The following is a 23321-nucleotide window of genomic DNA, read 5'->3' as shown; positions in this document are numbered from 1 at the left end:
GGTGGCGGTAGCGGGTGGCAGGCAGACACGGAGAGAGGGCTCGAGAGGAGAGAGGCCCAAGGCGTGTGTTGCTGCCGGGGCTCGCCCGCCTCCTTTATAGGCCCCAACAAATGGGCGTAACGATTACAGCAAGTTCGCTCCTCTGTTCCCATTCCCCTGGGCTTTCATCACCGCTGGCTGCCCGCCAGCTCCCAGGTGGCTGTGGGTCCCCTTCCCTCCCACCGTCGGGCCTTTGCATCATTTCTCCGAACCCCCGTGCTGGGCGTCTGCTTGTGTGTATGTACGTGTCCCTGGTCTCAGGCCTGTCACCTGTAATTCAGGCAGGCCCTTCAGCTACGCTTTCCCATGACCTAATACGGACAAGAGGAATAAGCAGGACGTGACCGTCACTGAGCCCTCCCAGGCAGCTGCCCCCGGCCACACACCACACCACACACCACGCCACACACGATCCTGGCCCTGGGCGAGGTGCAGGGGAGACAGCGAGGACCGGTACCCCATCCTGCCTTGGAAACTAGACCCAAACCCACCAGCCTCACCACACAGTAGCTCGGTCAGGTCTCAGATTACCACCCCATTCACAGATAAGGAAACTGGGGCTTGTAGAGGCAAAGTGTCCCACCGCCCCACCCAACTCAGAACGGGGCTGGCAGGGCTTCTTCCTTCATCGCACCCTGCCACAGCAGCTATATGCCTCCCAGGGGCCTGTGACACACTGGCCCCCTTCTGCAGAGCCCTGACACCAAGGGAGCACCGCAGGGGCCATGGTTCTCTCTGTCCAGTTTTCTGACCCTGTCCCCATCCCTGGAACCCCCTGGAGACCCAGCGTCCTTTTCTGACCTTTCCCCATCTCTCTCTCTCACAAGTGGGAAGTCCTGGGCTGGAGTGGGCAAAGGGGAGCTTAGCTGCAGGCTGGGGAAGTGGCAGGCTGAGAGGGGGCATCGTGGTAAAGGCAAGAGGAAGAAGGGTGAGGGGCACGCCCCTTCCACCCTCCTCACCCCTCCTATTCCCCAAGAGGTCTCAGGCAGGGGGCATATACCTTTGGGGCCCAGCCAGCTGGAAAACTAAAGGACACTGCCCAAGAAGAGGGTCTTCCTGAGACTCCGGCCCTGGCCAGTCCCCTCCCCTCCTCCCCTCCTCCCCCTCCCCTCCCCTGCAGTCTCCCCCAGGGGCCCCACCCAATCCCCTGACCTGGCCCCTCAGGATGGGCCAGGTGCCCACCCCACAGCCCCACCCTGCCCTGCCCACCACCCTCAGTTCCAGGGTCCCAGCAGGCCCAGTGGGCGGAATGTGCTCATGTCTCAGACTGCCAATGGCTTCCACTTCCCAGACAGGCCCAGACAGCCCCTGCCAGCAGCCGAGAGAGATTCCCCAAGAGCCCAGCAGCTGCTAAGCCACCAAAGCAAGGAGGACGCCCCCCCACCCATGCTCACATGCAGAGGGGCCACCCCGCCCCACACACCCACAGGCCCAACAGAGCCGGTCTGGTTTCCCGGACTGGCCGTGCCACTGCCATCCCTTGCACGCTTCAGCACCCTGGACCGCCTCTCCAGAAAGCCCCCTGCCCAGCCCCTCTCCCTCCGACCTTGACCTTGTACCGCCCCAGGCTGAGACAGGGAGCTGGCCATAACAGGTGTGGCTCCCCGGAAAGTCTATGGGGCCCTCCCAGGGACCAGCCACAGGCAATGGGGACCCAGGGGCTGATTCTCAGGAACTTTCCCAACCTGATGGGCTGTCCCACCCCTCAGCCCTCAAGCCTCCCGTCTCCCTCCTTTGAGCCCCAGGCCCGGATGGGGTGGGCAGAACAGGTTGGCAGGGGTCAAGCAGCCCCAAACCCTCAGCAGACTCTCCTTGTCCCCCCATCCCTCAGCCCACACTGCCCAAGCCAAAGACCAGACCGAACCACAGGAGGCATTGAACTTCAAGCAAAGCTTTAATTGCAGTCACTGGGGCAAACTCAGGAGGTCCCCTTGGTGAGGGGCTGTGGGAAGCAGATAAAGAAAGGCAACCGCTCTTGGGCGGTGGCCCAGACGGGCACTTGGGACACGGCAGTAGTGTGCTGGGAGCTGCAGGCAATGGCTGCCCCTTGACCCTGGAGGCTGGGCTGTCGCAGGTAGACGGGGCCTCAGTGGGGGGAGCGATGGACCTGCTTGCGGGAGGGGACCACCTTGCCGTCCTGGACTTCCTCTGTAATGGTACGCGCCTGGCAGGTGGTCACCACGGTTACGGGCGGAGGAGGAGGGAGGCACAGGGAACCTCAGGCTGGAGGCCCTCCCCAAGCCTCCCACAAAGAAGGGTCCTCAGCCTCTCCCTACCCGCCCTGGGCAGGACGGGGCAGGCTCTTACCTTCCCGGGTGGGCTGAGAGACCAGGGACGAGGAGTACTGGGTGGCCAGGCTGCAGGGAAAGGGGGACCTGTCAGCCCAGTGGTGCTGGTTGGGAGCCCAGCCCCCAGGGAGGAGAAGCAGCTGGGGAGGCCCCGGCCAAGGGGAGACAGGTCCCAGCAAATCGGACAGAAATCACAGCAGGGAGTATACGGCAAAGAATGGCAACCACAGGGTCAAAGGGCACAGGCCCAGTGGGCAGAAGTGAGGAAAGGGGATACCCCAACAGAAGGCCCAGAGGCACTTTGCGGCCAACCAGGGATTTACAAGGAGAAGCTGAGCAAGTGGTTTCTCCATATCCTGAAGGGCCCAACAAATAAACTTAATTAAAGCAGGAGAGACTGTGGCTAGACTATAGATAGACTTAGCCATCGTCATAGAGCAAAAAGCTGGAATGTGTGACTAAGCATGGAGACTTCAGAACATCCTCGGCCCCTTTACACCAGGGCCCCATCACCCACCCAACTCCAAACCAGATCGCCACCCATCCCAGACAATGGGATCACCAACCACGCAATCACTGGAACCAGAAAGCCAGGATCATTATTAACCACTTCATGTGCTAACGCAAACGTTCATTGAGTCCCGCCTGCAAGCCACGCTCGCCCCCGCTTTCAGGCATCCAGTCCTGCTGTTTTTAGCTATAACACATCCTCTTGGCGCAATACCTCCCCTTCCCTGCCCTTCGCCCGCCTTATGGCAGGTCTTCTCTAGTCTGACGACCTTGCTCCAGCCTCCTGACTGGTCTCCCTGACCCCACCCTCGCCCCTAGGATGCATTTCTCCCTCTGCAGCCAGAGTGAATGTTCTAAGATGTCTTGATGACCATACTTCTCTCTGCGCAAAAGCCCCCGTGCCTCCCCACTGCCTACTCCATCAAGTGGGACCCCAGCCAGTGTTCTCAGCTTCACCTCCTGCGAACCTCCACACCTCCTCCTGCCTCGGCGGGTGCTGGCCCTCCCTGGGTGAAGCCACCGAGACCACCGAGCAGGTGCAGGGCGCCCTCCACTCACTGGGCGTCCTGGCCCTCCAGCAGGCGGCGGTAGGTGGCGATCTCCTGCTCCAGCTGCGCCTTCACGTCCAGCAGCATCTTGTACTCCTTGTTCTGCCGCTCCATCTCGCAGCGGAGCTCACTCAGCTGGGCCTCAATGCTGCTGCTAAGCCCCTGCAGCTGGGCCAGCTGGGCCCCGTAGCGCGCCTCGGTCTCTGCCAGGCTGCCCTCCAGCGACGCTTTCTGTGGGTCAAGGTGGAGGTGGCTGGGGAGACCGAGCCCCCAGAAGGGGGCCCCACGTGTGTGGGTTTGTGGGTGGGGCAGTAAGTGGGGCAGAGTGTGCAGTGGCAGGCGGGGCAGGCAGTCTCTGGTTCTCCGAGTGGGGGTCCAGGAGGCGGGGACCTCTCGGAGTGACGGGTACAGGACAAGGAGGGGACAGAGGCCCTACCACGCTGAGCTGGGACTGCAGCTCGATCTCCAGGTTCTGCACGGTGCGGCGTGGCTCCGTGATCGCTGTCCAGCTGCTCAGCAGGGCCTCGGCGTTGGTGGCCGCCTTGCGGTTCAGCTCCTCCGTCTGGAAGGCAGGACGGGCCCTAGGGGCTTGCGGAGGCTTGCAGAGGTGGAGCAGGGGCCTGACCTCCTAGACCTGCCGCTCCCCGGCCTCTGCAGGGCCCCAAGCCCACCTGCACATCCTGGAACTTGTAGCATTCACCTTGCTCCGTGTTCGTTTGTTTCCTTACCGGACTGCAGGTGCCACTCCAGGGCAGGCCCCGGGTTTTACTCTTTTTGTGCCTGTCACTGTCCGGGCACTGCAGCTGCTCCGTGCATGCTTCCTGGGGGCACGAGAGTCTGCATCCAAACACACACCTACCTACGAATGCCCGGGCTGGGAGAACCCTAGTGGGATCAGGAGACCTGGATCTGCTCCCCAGGCCACGGAGAAGGGTTGTGTGAGCGTAAGGCCTCTCTGAGCCTCACGATGTCCCCCTGAACGTGAGGGGCTGGTCCCCTGGTCTCCAAAGGGCCTTCCAGCTGGGAATCCACAGCCTGTGGATCTGTGAGTTTTCCGATATGTGCTCAGCACACGGCGCGTGCACGCACACGTGTGCACACCTGCTCACGCAGGCCACCCACCTTGCTGAAGAACCAGTCCTCGGCGTCCTTGCGGTTCTTCGTGATCTTCTCGTATTGGTCGCGCATCTCATTCAGGATGCGGCCCAGGTCCACAGCGGGGGCGGTGTCCATCTCCACGTTGATCTCACCACCCACCTGGCCTCGCAGGGCATTCACTTCCTGGGCAGACAGCTAAGCAGGAGCTCACTCAGGGCCATCCTGGGAAGAGTCCCTGGGGCTGCCTTCTCTGTCTGGGGGAGATGGGTGCAGAGGACAGACAGACACAGACAGGCCAACAGCTCCTCACCCTGAAGGTGGAGGTGGATGTCATCACGTCTCAAACATGCAGGGCTGTGGATATCAACAATCTCCCCCAACACACACTCGCGGGGTGGACTTTGCCCAGTCCCGGTGTGTGCTGGGCCAGGAGAGATGGCAACTCCCAGTCATGGTGGGGGATGAGCCAGGACAACCTCACTCCAGCCCTGACCACCCGCCTCACCCCCCGTCACCAACCACGCAGCACGGGCATGGGGAAAGCAGCCGCCTGTCGGTATTGGGGGAGTCAGACCTCACTAGGAAAGGTGAATCTGCTGGGGGATGCAATCCCTATAGCCAGCCTCAAAGCCAAGTAGAGACATTTTCTGGACTCCTGCTCCTCGGGCATTAGGCTCCCTCAGCTCAGGCCAGCCCAGAGGTCGGATGGGAAGGAAGCCACAAGGTTCACTAGTCCCCCTGCAGGGTCTTGGATCCCTATCCTTGGGCTGAGCCTTGGGGTCCCTGGGAGATGGGAGAAGTGGCAGAGTGCTGTAGTCAGGCTTGGGTGTGGATACGGCTCAGGCAGACCTGAGGGAAGCCCCACCCCTGGACAGCCTTGGACAGATTCCTTAACCTCTCTGAGCCTCGGTTTCTTCACTCGTAAAGAGAAGAACTTGCTCCCCTCTCCCAGTGAGGCTGTCGGTAGCAGCTGAGATATTTGCTGTGAAACACTCATGATGGGCTGGGCAGGTGTTTGTGGCTGTTATGACTATCACTATTACAATTAACTATAATAATTACCCTGTGTGTTCTTAGACTGATTCACGCATTAGATACTTAACTGCCACCACACAGTAGGCAGTGCCTCGAGGGACAGAGAAGTATCTCTGGGGGGAAAGGGCCCTCCAGGCCTCAACCAGGGCCCAATGAGAGTCTCCCAGGGTCAGAGCCAGGAACCCACCAGAGATGGGAACTGGAGGGAGAGCGTGGCCCCGGCCCAGGAAGATTTGGGGGCCCCGGCCTTGCTTGTTCTCAGGCAAGTTTCTCCTGCATTCCCGAGCTGGCCTCACCTCCTCATGGTTCTTCCGGACGTAGGCCAGCTCCTGCTTGAGGTTCTCAATCTGCATCTCCAGGTCGGCTCTGGCCAGGGTCAGCTCGTCCAGCACCCTGCGGAGGCCGTTGATGTCGGCCTCCACGCTCATGCGCAGGTTCAGCTCCGTCTCATACCTTAGCGGGGGAGCGGGGGAGGCAGGGAAGCCTGAGCCATGGAGTGCCATTAGGACACCCTCGTACACACAGAGAGCCAGACCCCCACCAGCCCCCTGAGCTGTCCCCAAGGCCCAGACTCACTTGGTACGGAAGTCATCGGCTGCCAGGCGGGCATTATCCATCTGCAGCACCAAGTTGGCATTGTAGATGGTGGCCGCCAGGATCTGAGGGACACAGTGGGCTTGGTGGGCAAGCGCCCTGGGCAGCCACAGGAAGACCTTGCAACACCCCTCCTGCAGCCCTTTGGAGAGCGGGCCAGAGTGAGGGAGATGAGGATCCCTGTGGTCTCCTCCTCTGAGCACCCTGCTGGGGGGCTCACAAGGGGTGGGGGCATGATACCCAGGCACAGGTAACCATGGTGCCAGGAAAGAGACCCATATGCACCCCTCTCCCACCATGAGGGTCACTGCCCAAGCTGCCTGGACCTCACTCCATCTTTCCCCAATTAAATTCACCTCTAGGGCTTCCCTGGTGGCTCAGTGGTTAAGAATCCGCCTGCCAATGCAAGGGACACGGTTTCGAGCCCTGGTCCAGGAAGATCCCACATGCCACAGAGCAACTAAGCCCGTGAGCCACAACTACTGAGCCTGCACTCTACAGCCTGCAAGACACAACTACTGAGCCCACGTGCCACAATTACTGAAGACCATGCGCCTAGAGCCTGTGCTCCGCAACAAGAGAAGCCACCACAGTGAGAAGCCCGCGCACCGCAAAAGAGTAGCCCCAGCTCACCGCAACTAGAGAAAGCTGGCGCACAGCAACGAAGACCCAACACAGCCAAAGAAATAAATAATTAATTAATTAATTAAATTAAATTAAATAAATTCACCTCTAGGTTCAGTTGCCACCTCCTCCAGGAAGCCCTCTTTGATTCCCCGTCTGGATCTTTCTTCCCCATCATACCTCCCCTCAGCCCATCTCTCTTACACAGTACTTCTCCCAAGTGCAACATTTTTCTGTGACTTTTTTGTGTGTTTTTTTCTCTCCTCCACTGGACTCTGAGCTCCAGAGGAACAAGGCCCTGTCTCATGTCTGTCTCCTTCAATTTGGACTCCCCAGCCCTGAGTACAGTGCCTGGCCGAGAGTCAGCCCCCAGGAAACATTAGTTTAATTAAACGATTAATTAAATAATTGATAATATTATGGCTGGCCCCACGTCAAACCTAGGGCAAGGTTTTCTTTTCCCACAGGGTCATCTGGGAGGTTTAAAAGACAACAGGGAAGGGAGAGGCTCTGGAAGGAGCAGAGGGTTGGTTATTATTACTGCTGCTGTCATTACTGTTGGGAGAAATACCTAAGAGAGGCTCTAGTCAAAGGCCATGGGGCTGGGGGGAGAGGGAGGCCCCTCCACACTGCCCAGAGGAAGCAGAGAGGAGGTCGCGGTGGAGGCGGCCGATGAGCTGAGCAGAATCTGGAGTTTTTTAAGGTTGAGGGCTGAAGTATAAAGCTGTAAGAGGGGGCAGCCCCAGTAAACTCATCCTGGGCCTCAGAGCCCGCTCGTGGCCCTAAGTTCTGAAAAGGCACCCTGAGTCAGGCTCCGTTTCCAGACTGAACCCAAGAACCAGTCTGACTGAACCCACCCCAGGGCCTCACTAGGCCCATCGGCAACCCGCAGACTAGGCCCCCCTCCGCCTCCCTGCTTAGGAGGCTGATTGGGTTCAGCGAGGGGGCAGTGACTCAGAGGCCTGGTGCGCAGTGCACTGGGGGATGGCGGTGAGGAGCTGGCCGACCCCGAAGCTCAGGAACGCTGACTCACCAGGGCTCCCCTGAGTTCCCTGCTGCCCAGATCAAGCCCAGGATCTGATCTGGCACTCCCAGTAGCTCTGCTTCCAGTGGGCAATTGCAGGAGTTCCCGGGCCTGGGTCCCGGGCAGGAGCGGGCAAAGCCCCTCGCTGGGCAGCAGGCCTGGTTCTCCACCAGGAAACTGAGTGGGCTGACCCCGGGCCAGCCAGCCCCAAGTCCGGCTCTCCCGAGCCCAGCTTTTGTGCCTCTTTGACCTCTCTCCTGCCTCTGGAGGCCGCACCCCTGTAGGTCCCTCCAGGGGCAAGGTTGCGCAGAAGACCCAGGTGCCGTGTTTACAGAATGCCAAGGTCACGTTCACAGAGATCATTGTGTGTGTGTGTGTGTGTGTGTGTGTGTGTGTGTATTTGTGTGTGTGTGTGTGTGTGCGCGCGCGTTGTCTCCTCCATCAGACTAAGTTAGAGAAATATCTCCCCTTGGAAGCTTCCAGTCTGAGTGGGAAGACACAGCTCCTTTCCTCAGGGACCACCCCCCCAATCTGCATCTGCAAGCAGAGACAGCCTCTGCTCTTGGGGACCCCCAGAGTGACCATCATGGAAGGAGTGAGGAGGACCAACAATGAAAGTAGCTGTGAGAACATGTCAGACTCAGTGAAATCAGCCCAATGAACAGAGCATAGACTGAACCTCAAAGTGCAGAAGGGACCCCCAGATCCAAGGATAAAAGGCAAGTGCCGTGCATCCAGGAGGACTGCCTGGAGGAGGTGAGGCAGGTGGGGGGGTGGGGCAAACTCAAAGGGGAATGGGATAGTGAGAAGGAGACATTGAGCCTCATCTCCCAGCAGCCACACCAAACTCGTTCCCACACCTATGCCTTTGTCCACACTGATCTCTATACCTGGAATGCCATCTGCTGCCCTCAATCAAGGTTCTGAAGCCTTGCCTGCCCACTCCTCTATCACTCACCCCAAATACCCTCCCCCAGAAAGGAGGAACTCCAAACAGCCTCCCAATGTGGGATGTCCTCCAGGCCTGGGACCAGTGACTGGTACAGGGCTGGGTTCCAGAGCAAGTGAGAGAGTGAGTGAATGAATGAATGGGTGAGAGATGGAGACCTAGGCTGGAGGAGAAATGTTGGCAAAGGTCCAAAGTTGGGATGGTGTGAGTCAGAAGCAGGTACTAAGGACAGAGGGCAGGGAGCGCCCACCTTGCTCCACAGGTCCTCGATGGTCTTGACGTAGTGGCTGTAGTCGAGGGCGGGCCCGGAGCCCTGCTTCTTGTACCAGTCGTGGATCTCCACCTCCAGGTCGGCATTAGACTCCAGAGCGCGCACCTTGCCCAGGTAGGAGGCCAGGCGGTCGTTGAGGTTCTGCATGGTCTCCTTCTCGCTGCCCCCCGTGCCCACAGAGAAGCGGGACGAGGACACAGACATGTTGCCAGAGCTGCTGGCTCCCAGGAGGCTGGGGGGCCGGCAGGCACCCCCAACACGGATGGAAGACATCGAGAGAAACCCCCACCACCGGGCACACACAGGCCCTTGACGGAGCCGAAGTGGAAAGCCGGTGGATGCTGGTGGTGGGGGCGGCCATGGTGTCCACAAGTCAGGCGCAGGGCCTGGTTTGCACAGAGGCCCCAGGTAGCCCTTTAGAGCCCTTTATAGCCAGGCTAAAGGGCAGCTGGGCCCCTGGCTCTTTAAGTCAGAGCCAAAAGCCCAGCCTCTGTACCAGGCGCCCAGGGCTCAAGCTGGACGCACCGAGGGCATCCCGAGCCTGGCCTGAGCACAAGGGCTTCTTAGCAGCCCATTGTCTGTTAGAAACAAAGGTGGTACTGGAGCCGCAACCCCGGGGTAGGGTGATTCTCCACCCTCAGCCACAATTAGGTGGCTGAGCTCATTCTTGGGGGGAGTCCGGAGAACCCAGCCCTGGGAGCCAGAAAGGGCCTGGAACAAGGCTCCACAGGCCCAGAGCCTGGGGCTGGTCTGGCCCCCCACCCAGCATTCTTGGGTCCCAGGGAGAGGGTGGAGAGATGCGGGGGACACCTTCCCCTACTGCGTACAATGTGGCCCTGAGGGAGCCCCCCAGGTCTCTTGGGATTATTCCAAGTCTGTGGGAGGAGACGTAGCCCCTGGCCCGGGGGCTGCCCTATCTGAGGGGAATAGTCACAGCCACTGACCTGAGGGAGCTTTGGAACCTTTCAGGAAGTCAGTTCAAGAGCCTCAGTTGCCTCATTTGCAAAATGGGGGTAATTCCTGCCTCCCAGGGTCTTTGAGGGAATCTGGAGAGATGGCTGACATCAGTCAAGCTGGGGCTGAGGGGGAGAAGGAAGCAGAGGGTTAGGGTGACCACTCCTCCTCACACACACACACACCCCCCGCAGTCCCTGAGGGAAGACACTCCCAAGGGGCCCTCAGAGGAGACGCTGAGCGCAGGAGAAGCAGGACCTGTGCAGCGGGTACCCCTCCACGGAGACGCGCCCTGGGGAAGTGTGGCCTCTGCGAGGACAAAGCACAGTCCCACACCCTGTCGGCTGGCACCCGTCCATGCCCAGCCAGGAGATTACCAGCCTTAATTGCTTCCGTGCTAATGATTTATGTGCTGCCAGTACCCCAGCGTCTGCACCGGGCCTGTCTGAATGGGGAGCTTCCAGGGAACCGGAGGCCTCCGGGCCAGGCAGGGGCGGAGGGAGACTCGTGGGTGGCCTGGGCTCTCGGCCCACACACGGGGAAAGAAAGTGGGTGCCCTCACGCGCAAGGGTGTCTCCTTGCTTGGAGAGTGGGGGCTCCACGAGCTACTGTGAGAGAGGGGACAACCTGACTGACTTCGTCCTGCTCCCACCCCGCCTGTAAAGTCTGGGGGTTCTCAGGGTTCCTGGGGGCACGGAGGGGGCTCAAGGTCAAGGCTAGGCAGCGAGGTCAGAACACCGGGGCTCTTCCATGAGGCCAGACACCAGGGAGGACGTCCTCCTCCTCCTCGACCGTCTTGGGGAAGGGAACCAAGAGAACCTGGGGTCACCTGAATGGGTCAGAGGCCAGCCTTGCACCACCCACTCACCTTCACGGGGAATGACCTTCCCCCTTCCCACTGGAGCCACTCTCCCAGGAAGCCCCCTCCCCCAGAAGCTGACTGATCTCCTCCCTCCAGACAGGCCTCACTCAGTTCAGAGAGGTGAATGTGGAGCAGAGCCAGGGGCCTGGGGAGGGGGCCGGGCCACAGGGCACCACTCACCCTCTGCCTCTCTCAGAGCCTGCATCCCAGCCCGCAGCCCACCTCCAAAGCCCTCAGACCTTAGGCTTGAGGCCCAGTTCGAAGGGGCAGAGAGTTTAGTAACCTTCCTTTCTCCCTCCAAAATCACCAAGGTCCCACCATCCCCCCATCACTTCCATCTGCCACCCCCCGACGTCAGGCTGTGTGTCAAGGTCTGGGCCTCGGCAGCTCCACACCATTGATCCCCCAGACCCTTTGCCTCCGGCCTTTGGAGACTCTGCCACCTCTGAGGCCCCTGCAGCACCTCGGCCCAGAGAGGCCTCACCTGCTGCTGAAGGGCAGGCCTGGTCAACCCCCCTCCCCAGGTGAAAGGACAGGGTCAGGGCCAGGAAGGCCTCCCTGGCCCTCTGGAAAGCGTGGCCACCCTTGGCGGGCCTAAGAAGAGCCCGGACACTCCTCCCTCACCGCTCCGAACAGCCCTGGCCAGACCCTGCCAACGACGCCACGCGGACACCGAGGCCCAGGGCGCCGCAGCGGCAGGGCAGCCGGGCGCTGGCAGCCGAGCCCGGCCTGATGCGGGGCCCCAGCAGCGCCCACTCCCCCTGCCAGGGGAGGAAGGCCTGGCGGGAGCCGGTCGGGGGCTATGCCAAGGTCCTCTCGCCTGTGAATTCTCCTGCCCGGGCCTGTCTTCCAACCCCAGCAGCCAGAGGGGCAGCGCCAGGCCCACAGCCCTCACGGGTGTCAGCCGCTCGGCCCACAAGGAGGAGGAGAGGAAAAGGAGGCGATCCAGCCCCACAGCCTGCCGGGGGACCAGCACGGGGGGCAGGGGACAGGAGGAGGAGGCCCCAGGGAGACGGCTGGGACAACTCCCGGCATCCCCCAGTGAGTGTCCCCAGCCAGCCCCCGCCTTGCCCAGCCCCACAGGCCCTGGATCTCCTCGCTAGAGGCTGCTGGACGGCCGGCGTGCTCTCGGGTTGACTAGGACAGACCGTGTCTCAGATTTGAGCAGGACTATAGGGTGTGGGGGGAGAGTCCCCAGGACCGTACCCACCCTACGAGGTTGATGGAAGGCGCAAGGTGCAGGGTGGCCTGGGGGCCCCCGTATACACTTGATGTTCGATAGATGCGTATCGATGTTGACAAAGGTCTCGCCACATCGGCCCAGTCGACCTTGGCTCCTACACAGGCCCCCCCCCCGCCGAGCATTAACTGTCACCTTCCTAGGACAGTGCCCACCCCCACCCAGAACCCAGGGCACGGCAGGTATGCAGCAGGTGCTCTGTAAGTGTTCACTGCGTCCTTAGGAGCAGGGAGCCTGGGCCATGACTGGGGCGGAGACAGGGGCCCAGGAAGGGAGTACATGGCTACCTCTACCCTCCCCCCAAGGGAAAGGGTCCCTATCAGGTGAGGTCAGGAAAGTGAGAGGCCCGGATGTGGGGGTGGGCTCCCAGCTGGGACCTTGGCTTTGCTGGTGAGGAGAGGACCCCAAACCCTTCAGGGGCCCCAGAGACTGGACCCCACCCCCAGACTCTGCCACTAGGGCCTGTCAGCTCCTTTCCTCACAGACACATAGTCCCTCTCACCTGCAGGCACCTTGCCCAGAATAGGTCACCAAGGAGCTCACGGGTGCTCCTCCCTTTACCTCAGCCCTGAAGCCTCCTCACCCCTTGCCAAAGGCACCCTCACCCCGCCACACCTGCCCTCAGGTGGAACCCTCTTCCTCTATTCGGTTTCCTCAGCCTCTGTCCTGAGGCCCCAGGGCCGCCCCGCCCAGATCCACCCACTAATGATTTCCGGCTGACTCCACAGAAGGCCCCACCCTCCGCCTCGGGGCGGGGCGGGGCTTGCGGGAGGCGTGGAGCGGTCCTGGCGGCCGCCTCCCAGGAGGCACGATTCAGAGTCAGAGGCGGGACGTCCTGCAGTGCCCCCTGAACTCCAGGGGTCCACAGCTGCTCCCTTCCCCACACAAGCACACGCAGCCACCTCCCAGTAGCTGGCTTCCAGGAAACATGTGCCTGGGGTGGACCCAAGACGGGATTCGGCCGCCCGGGGAAAGCCCGCCCCCCCCGGACAGAGCCACAGCAGCTGTCCAGGGCCCCGCCCCAGAAAGGGCCCCCATGGGACCCCGGACAGGAGGAGAGGGCAAGGGAGGGCCTAGAACCAGCAGGAACGGGCGGGGAGGAGGTCTGGGAGGGGAGCCCAGGCCTTCCAGCGAGGGAGGGAACCCTTGCTTCTTCCCAAGGCTAGAAGACTCCCGCTTAACAGGACCAGCTGCTCCCCTCTGCCCCTCCCTCCCTTCCCCCTTCCTTGGCCTCAGGGAGTTATGGGGGAGGAAGAGAGGGCAGGTGGGCCCCCTTTCGGACCTGGGGCTCACCCCCTCTCCTTTGCCCTGCAGGCTGATGGGGCACTGAGGGCCTGGGGGAACCGAGTCAGAAACCCCAGCCTCCCAGGCCCCTGGGCCCTGCCCCGCCTGCCCACTCTGCTGTTCACCCTCCATGCCCTGCGAGGCTGGTTGCTCTCCATTAACTCACCCTCATTTGTCCCTGTTCTTCGATGCTCCTGAGTGATTTCCTCCAGGGGCATATATGGCCCGGGCTCCTGGAGAGAGAGGCTTTGTCTCTCCCCTCAGAGTGGAGGCTTCCTAGGATAGACGCTGTATCTCTCCACTCAGACTGGGAGCTCGCTGGGGGTGGAGGCCGTGTCTCCCCCGTGTGAGTCCGGGGATGCTCTGAGCATGGCCTGCCTCCTTCCTTCACCTGACAGCGCCGGCAGGAAGGGGCGCTCTTGGCTTTTTGACAGCCCAGCCCACCACATGATGGGATCATTCTGTGCCCGACCAACAGGGGAGCACGCCTGTGCAAAGGCCTGGGCTCCATGGAATACTCCCCCCCACCTGCTCCCCCCCATTCAACCCAGCCTCATCCCTGAAGCTGCCCCAACCTGGCAGTTTCACAGCCCCCTCGTCCCTGCCTCTGCCTCAGAACCCGGGCCCTGGGACTTGTTAGTTAACATTTCAGGTGTGATACACTTTCTCCAGCAAGGTTTTGTGGGGGAGGAACCACAGCCCCTGATCTTCACGACCCCCGTCGTGAAGCATGTTATCTGTGATCACGACTCCGCACCTCATGAAAAGAGCTCAGAAGGCCGAGTGCAAGAGCCTGGGTCAATGTGGACCCTGCCGTGGACAAGTCATATCCCTTCTCTTAGCCGCATCTGCAAAATGAGGCTACCCGGCTTCCATGACAAACTCTTTGTGAGAGAGCTTGTCACAGCAGCTGGCCCCAGTCCTTGTGCACACTAGAGATTGGGGGAAGGGTCAATGACTCCAATGCTGGCTAGGGGAAGGCCCCCGGGGGTGAGATGGAACCCTTCCCTCCCCGTGCCAGGCAGACTCAGGTCCTTATCCCCTTATATGGCAAAAGGGACTTTGCAGGTGTGACTAAGTCGAGGGCTTTGCAATTGGGAGATTATTCTGGATTATCTGGTTGAGCCCAATATGACCGCAAGGGTCCTTAAACGAGGGAGGCAACAGGGTCAGGGTCAGAGAAGGAGCTGTGGCAACAGAAGCAGAGGTCAGAGGGATGTAGCCATGAGCCAGGGAAGCGGACTCTAGAAACAGGAAAAGACAAGGAACGGTTCTCCCCTAGAGCCTCCAGAAGGGGCTCAGCCCTGCTGACACTTTGACTCTAGCCTCCTAAGACGCATTTCAGACCTCGGACTTCCAGAACTGTAACGTAATAAGCGTGTGTTGCTTTAAGGCCCTAAAGTTGTCATTTGTTCCGAGAGCAATAGGAAATTGATACACTCCCCCAGCCCATTCTAGCACCCGTGAGTGCTAGCCACTCTCACTTGTGTTAGAATTATTTGGATCTCCTTCCCTTCTAGAAAGACAATCCTTGACAGCCAAAAGATGGCTTTCTGTTTATCTCTGGACCCACGCTAAGGTCTAACTCGGTGCTTTGTGCACAGGAAGTGCCCGATCAATGCGGGCTGGATAAATGCAGGCAGTAAGAGCCCAATGCTGGGCTTCGCTCAGCACCCATTCATCGCATTCATGGTGTGGCCGTCACGGGGCTGGGTGCCCGAGAACTCAGCACTGAGTCAGCGAGTCCTGCCCTCAATGAGTGCAGGCAGGTGAGCGAGAGACAGACAGATGCACAGTCCGTCCAAGCACCGTGTTACTGTGTGGTGATGAAAGTGTGTGTGTACAAGCACCTGGGAGGAGCGGGAAGGAGCGACTCATTCAGACCAGGCTGCTGAGGGCAGTTTCATAGGGAGGGACCAGAAAGCTGGGTTTCGAAGCCAGGGCAGGGCTTTGCCAGGCAGAGAAGACGAGGTGCGAATTCATCCAGGCAGAAGTGGGGACGTGCCCAGTGTGTTTGGGGGCCATCAGGAGACTTGCAGCTGGATCACAATTTCAGGGGGAGCAAGAGGAAAGCAGATCTCGAAGGAAACCCCTTTGTTCAGCTATTAATTGAGCACCTACTGTGTACTGGGCACTGCCCTAGCCTCTGGGGATATGGTGATGAACACAAAAGAAACCATTTTTGCTTTTATGGAGCAGATATTCTAGGGGGTAAGATGGACAGTAATCAATCCAGAGAATGAGACATTCTTCAGGGAAACATGAAAGGGAATGTGAGTGCTTCTGGGGCGGCGCAGGAAGGCCTCTTCTAAGTGACATTTAAGGGGAAAACTGAATTAAGGAAGGAGCGAGCAGGTGCAGGGAAGGGCATTCCAGGCCAAAGTAGGAACTAGTGCAAAGGCCTTGGAGCTGAACCAAGACACTCCTTTTCAGGGAACTAGAAGAAGGACCAGTATGGCTGGGGTGGGGTGAGCAGAGGAGAAAGTGGGGCTACGTAAGCTCAGAAAGGGGCAGGGCAACGTTACAGAGTAGTGGTTCTAAGCCCTGATGCACAGAGCTGGGCCCGGGTGGTGCTAACGAGAGCCAAGGCTGAGAACCATGCTGCAGAGCCTGGGAGACCAGGGGAAGGCACGTACATCCACGTCAAGAAGTTTTTGTTTGTTGGACTGCAGACTTCCCAGAGCCCTTAACAAGCTAATGTGCACTGTGACTGTACGAGGAGAAGACAGAGCGCTAAGCGTTTCCCAAACTTAATCACCCACGGACCCACTTTCAGGGGGTGCATGTGGAGCTACGGTTCCTTGGAACCCATTTTGGGAATCTAATGGCCAATTCATAGTGCATATTAGTGGGAGAAATGGCTAGAATGAAAGTTGGAAAGAGAGACCTCCATGAAAAGTGTGCTGCAGAGTTCGGACTTTATTCTATAGCAATAGTCATCCAAGCATTGCTGTACTGTTTTGTTTTTAGTTTGTCTGTTTAGAGATTTTAATTATACAAAGAGAGATGACTGATCTCTTCAATGTCTCGGTTTCCCAGTTAATAATATCTCTTGGAGAGCCACCTCACCCTCTTTTTTTTTTAATTTATTTAATGTATTTAAATTATTTTTTATTTTTGGCTGCGTTGGGTCTTCGTTGCCGCGCGGGCATTCTCTAGTTGTGGTGAGCGGAGGCTACTCTTCGTTGCGGTGCACGGGCTTCTCATGGCAGTAGCTTCTCTTGTTGCAGAGCACAGACTCTAGGCACGCGGGCTTCAGTAGTTGTGGCACATGGGCTCAGTAGTTGTGGCTCGCGGGCTCTAGAGCGCAGACTCAGTAGTTGTGGCGCACGGGCTTAGTTGCTCCGCGGCATGTGGGATCTTCCCGGATCAGGGCTCAAACCTGTGTCCCCTGCATTGACAGGTGGATTCTTAACCACTGCACCACCAGGAAAGTCCCTCACTCTCTTTAATTTAATCCATCGTGACCGTGAGCTGTAATTTACTCACTCCTGTCCCCCTCAAAACAGTGTCCAGCTTTTTTTGCTTTTTACAAACAATGGTGTAATAAACCTCCCTGAACATAAGCCTGGTGAACTTTTACAAATATATCCTTAGGGGAAATTTTAGCCGTGGGATTCCTGGGTGAAAGGGGAGATCCATTTTCTCTTTTGATAGCTCTTGCCAAATTTTCATTCAGAGTGAATTGAAATTATATCTTTGCTTTAAAATACTCTAATCTCCCCCACAAAAGATGGTGGAGGGGAGAGAAGAAACAAGAATGGCCCCATGTTGACGGGACATAGAGAACAGACTGGTGATTGCCAAGAGGGAGGGGGTTGGGGGAGGGGTGGAGTGGGAGTGTGGGGTTAGCAGATGTCAGCTATTATATACAGAATGGATAAACACCAAGGTCCTACTGTAGAGCGCACGGAACTATGTTCAATATCCTGTGATGAACCATAATGGAAAAGAATATTTAAAAAGGAATATATATATGTATAACTGAATCACTTTGCTGCACAGCAGAAATTAACACAACATTGTAAATCAACTATACTTTAATGAAAAATATATTGAGGGGCTTCCCTGGTGGCGCAGTGGTTGAGAATCTGCCTGCCAATGCAGGGGACACGGGTTCGAGCCCTGGTCTGGGAAGATCCCACATGCCGCGGAGCAACTGGGCCCGTGAGCCACAACTACTGAGCCTGCGCGTCTGGAGCCTGTGCTCCGCAACGGGAGAGGCCGCGACAGTGAGAGGCCCGCGCACCGCGATGAAGAGTGGCCCCCGCTCGCCGCAACTAGAGAAAGCCCTCGCACAGAAACGAAGATTCAACACAGCTAAAAATAAATAAATAAATAAATAAATTTTTTTAAAAAAAATATATATATATATATATTGAAAAGAGAAAAAAAGGAATGTCAGCATGTTGACAATTATTGAAACTGAGTGATGGGCATATGGGAGTTTGTTCTGCCATTCTCTCTACTTTTGTGTATATTTGAAATTGCCACAGTTTTAAAAAAAGGTCACAGGCAGCCCCAGGGCCCTGTACCAGTCATGGATCTTCACCTCTAAGTTTTCCTGAAAAGTTCTACAAATTTTCGTTCCCACCCACTATGAATGAGAATAACTCCTCCCTCCACCCACCACATCCGTCAGCACTGGGTCTCACCAAGCTTTGAAGTTTGTTGTTGTTTTCCAATTTCTGTCTTTTTGATCGTTGAAAAAGGCCTCTCTATTGCTTCAGTTTCCATTTCTTTATTCATGAGTAAGACTGACTATCCTTCCCTAAATTTTTAGTCCCTTCTTGTTTGGTTGGTTTTTTTAATTTAATTTTTATTTTATATTGGAGTAGAGTTGATTTACAATGTTGTGTTAGTTTCAGGTGTAAAGTGATTCAGTTATACATAAACATATATCCATTCTTTTTCAGATTCTTCTCCCATATAGGTATTATAGAATATTGAGTAGAGTTCCCTGTGCTTACTACTTACAGTAGTAAGTCCTTGTTGATTATCTACTTTATATATAGAAGTGTGTATCTGTTAACCCCAAACTCTAGATTGTCCCTCCCCCCTACATTTCCCCTTTGGTAACCATAAGTGTGTTTTCAAACTCTGTTTCTGTTTTCTAAATAAGTTCATTTGTATCATTTTTTTTAACATCTTTATTGGAGTATAATTGCTTTACAATGCTATGTTAGTTTCAGCTTCACAACAAAATGAATCAGTTATATATATACATATATTCCCATATCTCTTCCCGCTTGCGTCTCCCTCCCTCCCACCCTCCCTATCCCACCCCTCCAAGCGGTCACAAAGCACCGAGCCGATCTCCCTGTGCTATGCGGCTGCTTCCCACTAGCTATGTACCTTACGTTTGGTAGTGTATATATGTCCATGCCTCTTTATCGCTTTGTCACCGTTTACCCTTCCCCCTCCCCATAGCCTCAAGTCCATTCTCTAGTAAGTCTGTGTCTTTATTCCTGTTTCACCCCTAGGTTTTTCATGTCATTTTTTTTTTAATTCCATACATATGTGTTAGCATATGGTATTTGTCTCTCTCTTTCTGACTTACTTCACTCTGTATGACAGACTCTAGGTCTATCCACCTCATTACAAATAGCTCAATTTCGTTTCTTTTTATGGCTGAGTAATATTCCATTGTATATATGTGAGTGCCAACAAACACATGAAAGAATGCTCAACATCACTAATCATTAGAGAAATGCAAATCAAAACTACAATGAGATATCATCTCACACCAGTCAGAATGGCCATCATCAAAAAATCTAGAAACAATAAATGCTGGAGAGGGTGTGGAGAAAAGGGAACCCTCTTACACTGTTGGTGGGAATGTAAATTGATACAGCCACTGTGGAGAACAGTATGGAGGTTCCTTAAAAAGCTACAAATAGAACTACCATATGACCCAGCAATCCCACTACTGGGCATATACCCTGAGAAAACCATAATTCAAAAAGAGTCATGTACCAAAATGTTCATTGCAGCTCTATTTACAATAGCCCAGAGATGGAAACAACCTAAGTGTCCATCATCGGATGAATGTATCATTTTTTTTAATATGGAATGCTTCACGAATTTGGGTGTCATCCTTGCCCAGGGGCCATGCTAATCTTCTATTGTTCCAGTTGTAGTACGTGTGCTGCCAAAGCCAGCACCCTTCTTGTTTTTTATGAACCAGCTGTTCCTAGTCTACACCTTTTTTTTTTTTTTTCTGTGGGATCTTGTCCCTCCTGACGTGTGTGAGCTTTTGGTCAACGTGAGAAGGAGGCCTTTCCCACATGGGTTGCAATGTCTTTTCCCAGCTGACCACTGGTCTTCCAACTTTGTTTACAGTGTTTTTTTCCCCAAACAAAACGATTTCCCTTAGGTCACATTTGCTAATTTTTTCTTTTATGCCTCTGGGCATAAAAGAAGCGCTCACTTTGGTGGCGATGTGAAAGCCGGAAGGGGGCCAAGGGCCAGCCCCGGAGCTAAAGGGATGGTCTGGGAGAGAGATGATGAGGGCAAGGATGGGACACAGTGGCCGACAGGGAGATGGACCTAAGTGGGGGAGGCGTCAGGATGAGTCTGCATTTTCAGGGTTGAGCAGGTGGGCAGGTAATATGCCACTGACTGGGTCCGAGAAGCCAGAGAGAAAAGCAGGGTTCAGAGGAAGAAATCAATTCACTGACCTCAAAGCACGTACCACCCTGTGTGGTCACACCTATTTCCTGTCTCCTCCTCCACTCAGGCAGGGACCCTGCCTCCTTTCTGTCCCCAGGAACAGACATAGCAAATGGTGCTTGATAACTGCAGAAATGAATGAATATGTGAATGACCTGAGTTCGAGGTGCCTCTGCCTGGGTGGAGATGCCAGGGTGTGGAAGGAGGCACTCACAACTGAAGGGACTTTCTCCTCCATAATCCCCCACCACCACCACCACCAAGGGACTGATGGGGCTGCCACCTCGTCTGAGCCAGCTGGACTTGGCTGGGTCCACCAACCGGCCACGTGGAAGCCTGTCACGCTTTGTGGCAGAAGACAAAGGGCTGCATTCGGTCCTGAAAACTCTAGCATCCACGGGCTTTGTGGTTGTGGCAGCTGGGGAAGCCTCCTGGGTGCCAGGCGAGGAAGTCCTCCACCTAGTGGCCAGCGAGGGAAGCGGGGAGACTCCCGAGGCAGAGCCCTGGGACTAGTTCCCTGGGGAACGGTCTAGAAAAGCTGGCTGGCCTCGAGGAAGGCTTCCAGGACAGGTTAGGAGAGCCAGTCGCGTTTCTGGGTTGATTTCAAGGTCGCCACCTGGAGACAGGGGGTGCAAACACTGACCGGACAGCATCTGACCAGGGAGCAGAGGAAAGGGAGAAGGAGGACACTGGTGGGGCTCCCACCTCACGTGGTCGTCTCTTCTCACCCTTCTGCTCCGTAGCCCGCAAGGCGGAAGCCAGAATGCTTCCATCAGGACTGCAGGCCCGGGCGCTTTCCAAGAATGATCTAATCCTAGTTAAACCCCGGGCTCAAGACCGCGCCAACTGGAGCCTCAAATCTGTAGCGGGAGCGCCCTCTGCTGGCCGCCCTGGGTCGCGCGCCTCTGCCAAGCAGTCCCGGGAGGTGGCACCTGCGACTAGCGTAGGGACCACGGGACTCAAGACATCTTCCACCTGCGCTTCACACCGGCGCCTTCTCCAAGGGCCTGGCTCCTCCTCACCGTCTTCAGCTCCTCTCCCTGTAGTCCCGTGACCCCTGTAGCACCAGGGGCCCGGGCTGGGCCATTGCGTCCATTCCAGGCCAATGGACATGAAATTCCTTGTTGAAGCTGGCCTGTGCATTGCATTATGCCTCTCCTCCCCTCGTTCTCCATCTCCAAAAAACCTTTCCCTGCCTCTGGCACAAAGCCCTCCTCCCGCAACCCCGTGCTTAGACCTTTCTATTAAATGGCTCACCCCAAAGGTACTTCTTACCGAGACTCCCCCAGCCCTGAGTGGGAGGGTCCCCGAGGACCCCCTTCATGTGGACCACCCCCTTCCTGCCTCCAGCTCCCTGGGGCAGCAGCTGCTGTGGGCTGGCTCCTGCTGGAGCGCCCCACGCAGAGTACGGCACCTGCTCCCTTCACAATAGATGGATCACGTCTGCGTGCAAAGCTCTGTGAGTGCCTGGTGTGCGCATGTGTCTGGGCGTGCCTTGCGCGTGCCTGCACAGCGAGTACGTGCACCTCTGTGGGGTCTGCAGAGTGACCTGGGTGGGGCTGCTACCCCGGGCGGCGGCGGCGCGGAGAGGGAGGAAGCCAGCGTCCCGCGCCCCCAGGAGGCAGCACTGAGCCGCCCTGGCCTCGCCGGCAGCTTAACAGGCAGAAAGAGCCCTGTGTCTCACCCACGGGGCCTGGAGAGAAGTGCTTCAGATCTGCAAAGAGAGCAAGGGAATAACAGCCCCAAATCCCCATTGCGGGTCGTGGTGAGATGGGAGAGGGTGCTGTCAACGTTTCTAAGATCGGGTGGTGGGTTCACAGGTGTTTGTTGTCTTAATTCTTAAATCCTACCCATATTTTGTAGATATTATTTTGAATCCATTTGGTGGTACTTTTTTTCTTTCTAGTAAAGGTTGACCTCAGCTCTCTCTAGAACAGGGAAAGACCCCTTGCCCCTCTGAGTCAACTTCTGGGGCAAACATGAGCCTGGCAGCTCCTAGGGTCTCCCCAGACTCCTGGAGGGTTCCCTGGGGTTGACCTCCACCCTGGGGAAGGGGAGACAGAGCTTCTCCCACGGCCCTGGGTCTCCTGCCACCACCCTCCAGGATTAGCCACACCTTTACACTCAGCTTACACGCACATTCGCACGCCCATGGTCACATGCTCACAGACTGACATATTCACACACTCATACACTCACGCATTTACACACTCACATTCACACTCTCCCACTCATACAACTTCATACCACACACTCACACGCATTCGTAGACTCTTACGCTCTCAGGCACATTCACATACACACACTCAGGCTCCCACCTTCACACACTCGCCCACAGCTTTCACATAGTCACACTCACACTCCTAGACTCACACATTCATAATCGCAGATGCACACGAACTCACACACTCATAGATCCATACACACTCGCACAGAGTATATACACATTCACAGACACACTCACAATCAGCTCTCACACACATTCACGCAGACTCACACACATTCACACTCACAGACTTGCACACCCACACGCCCATGCACACTCACCTGTATCCACACCCTCACACATGCATACAGACGTGCACAGCCTCACACTGATTCACATTCACAGACTCACGCTCACACTTTTACACACTCATGGGCACTTTCACACACTCATGGGCACTTTCACACTCGTGCACACTCACACTCACACAGCCTCTCCCGGCTCGTCCTTTACCCACCCACTCACACAAAGCAGCCATTGCCATGCACGCTGGCCCATTAACCTTGAGTCCTCCCCGCGGGGGGGGGGTGGGGAGCTTCCACCCACCTTGCTCTCAGAGAGATTTCTGGAATCTGCCCAGGATGCCCCAATCCCAAGGTAGAGGGGTGTTTTTCCTCGGACTGGAGGCAGCAGAACCAGGGCCAGGATCACGTGACAGCCCTTTACAAGTCTGCAGGCCTCAGAGGAATTCCCCAAGCTGCCTGCACCCATTCACTAGTTCATTCTCTCACTCCCCGACCTCCATGAGGGAGAGCCCGGAGACGTGGCAGGGGACACACATGACAGTGGACCCTGGTCTTAGGGGGCTCTGTCCCCGGGGGAGGCACCAGACATCACAAGCTGGTTGAGCAGGTGGGGCCGTGGGAGCACCTCAGAGGGACCCCCGATGCAGCCCAAGAGGCAGGACAGCTGGGGCAGGTGTCTGAGCAGGGACCTGTATACATAAGGGTCACAGGTAGACACTAGCCTTCCTGACAGGAGATTGGCATGTGCAAAAGCCGGGAGGCCCCAGGGCCTGGCACCCTCAGGGAAGTGAGACGCCTCGGATGGGGGGCGTTGGCTG

General features: G+C 56.9%; 1 protein-coding gene across 1 annotated transcript; it reads right to left on the bottom strand.

The window, feature by feature from the left end:
* Positions 1-2125: 2125 nt before the first annotated feature.
* On the bottom strand, positions 2126-9341 carry LOC309975763 (keratin, type I cytoskeletal 42-like; the record flags this gene model as incomplete). Its single annotated transcript, XM_082860994.1, is given in 10 exon segments — positions 2126-2256; positions 2347-2396; positions 3396-3616; positions 3822-3947; positions 4508-4666; positions 5815-5971; positions 6095-6177; positions 8960-9265; positions 9268-9302; positions 9305-9341. Coding segments are annotated over 10 exon segments (1305 nt in total).
* Between the last annotated feature and the right edge of the window lie 13980 nt (positions 9342-23321).

This window comes from Leucopleurus acutus (genome assembly GCF_964270905.1).
Source record: "Leucopleurus acutus genome assembly, chromosome: 19".
NCBI lineage: Eukaryota > Metazoa > Chordata > Mammalia > Artiodactyla > Delphinidae > Leucopleurus > Leucopleurus acutus.
This window is presented reverse-complemented; position numbering and strand designations above follow the sequence as displayed.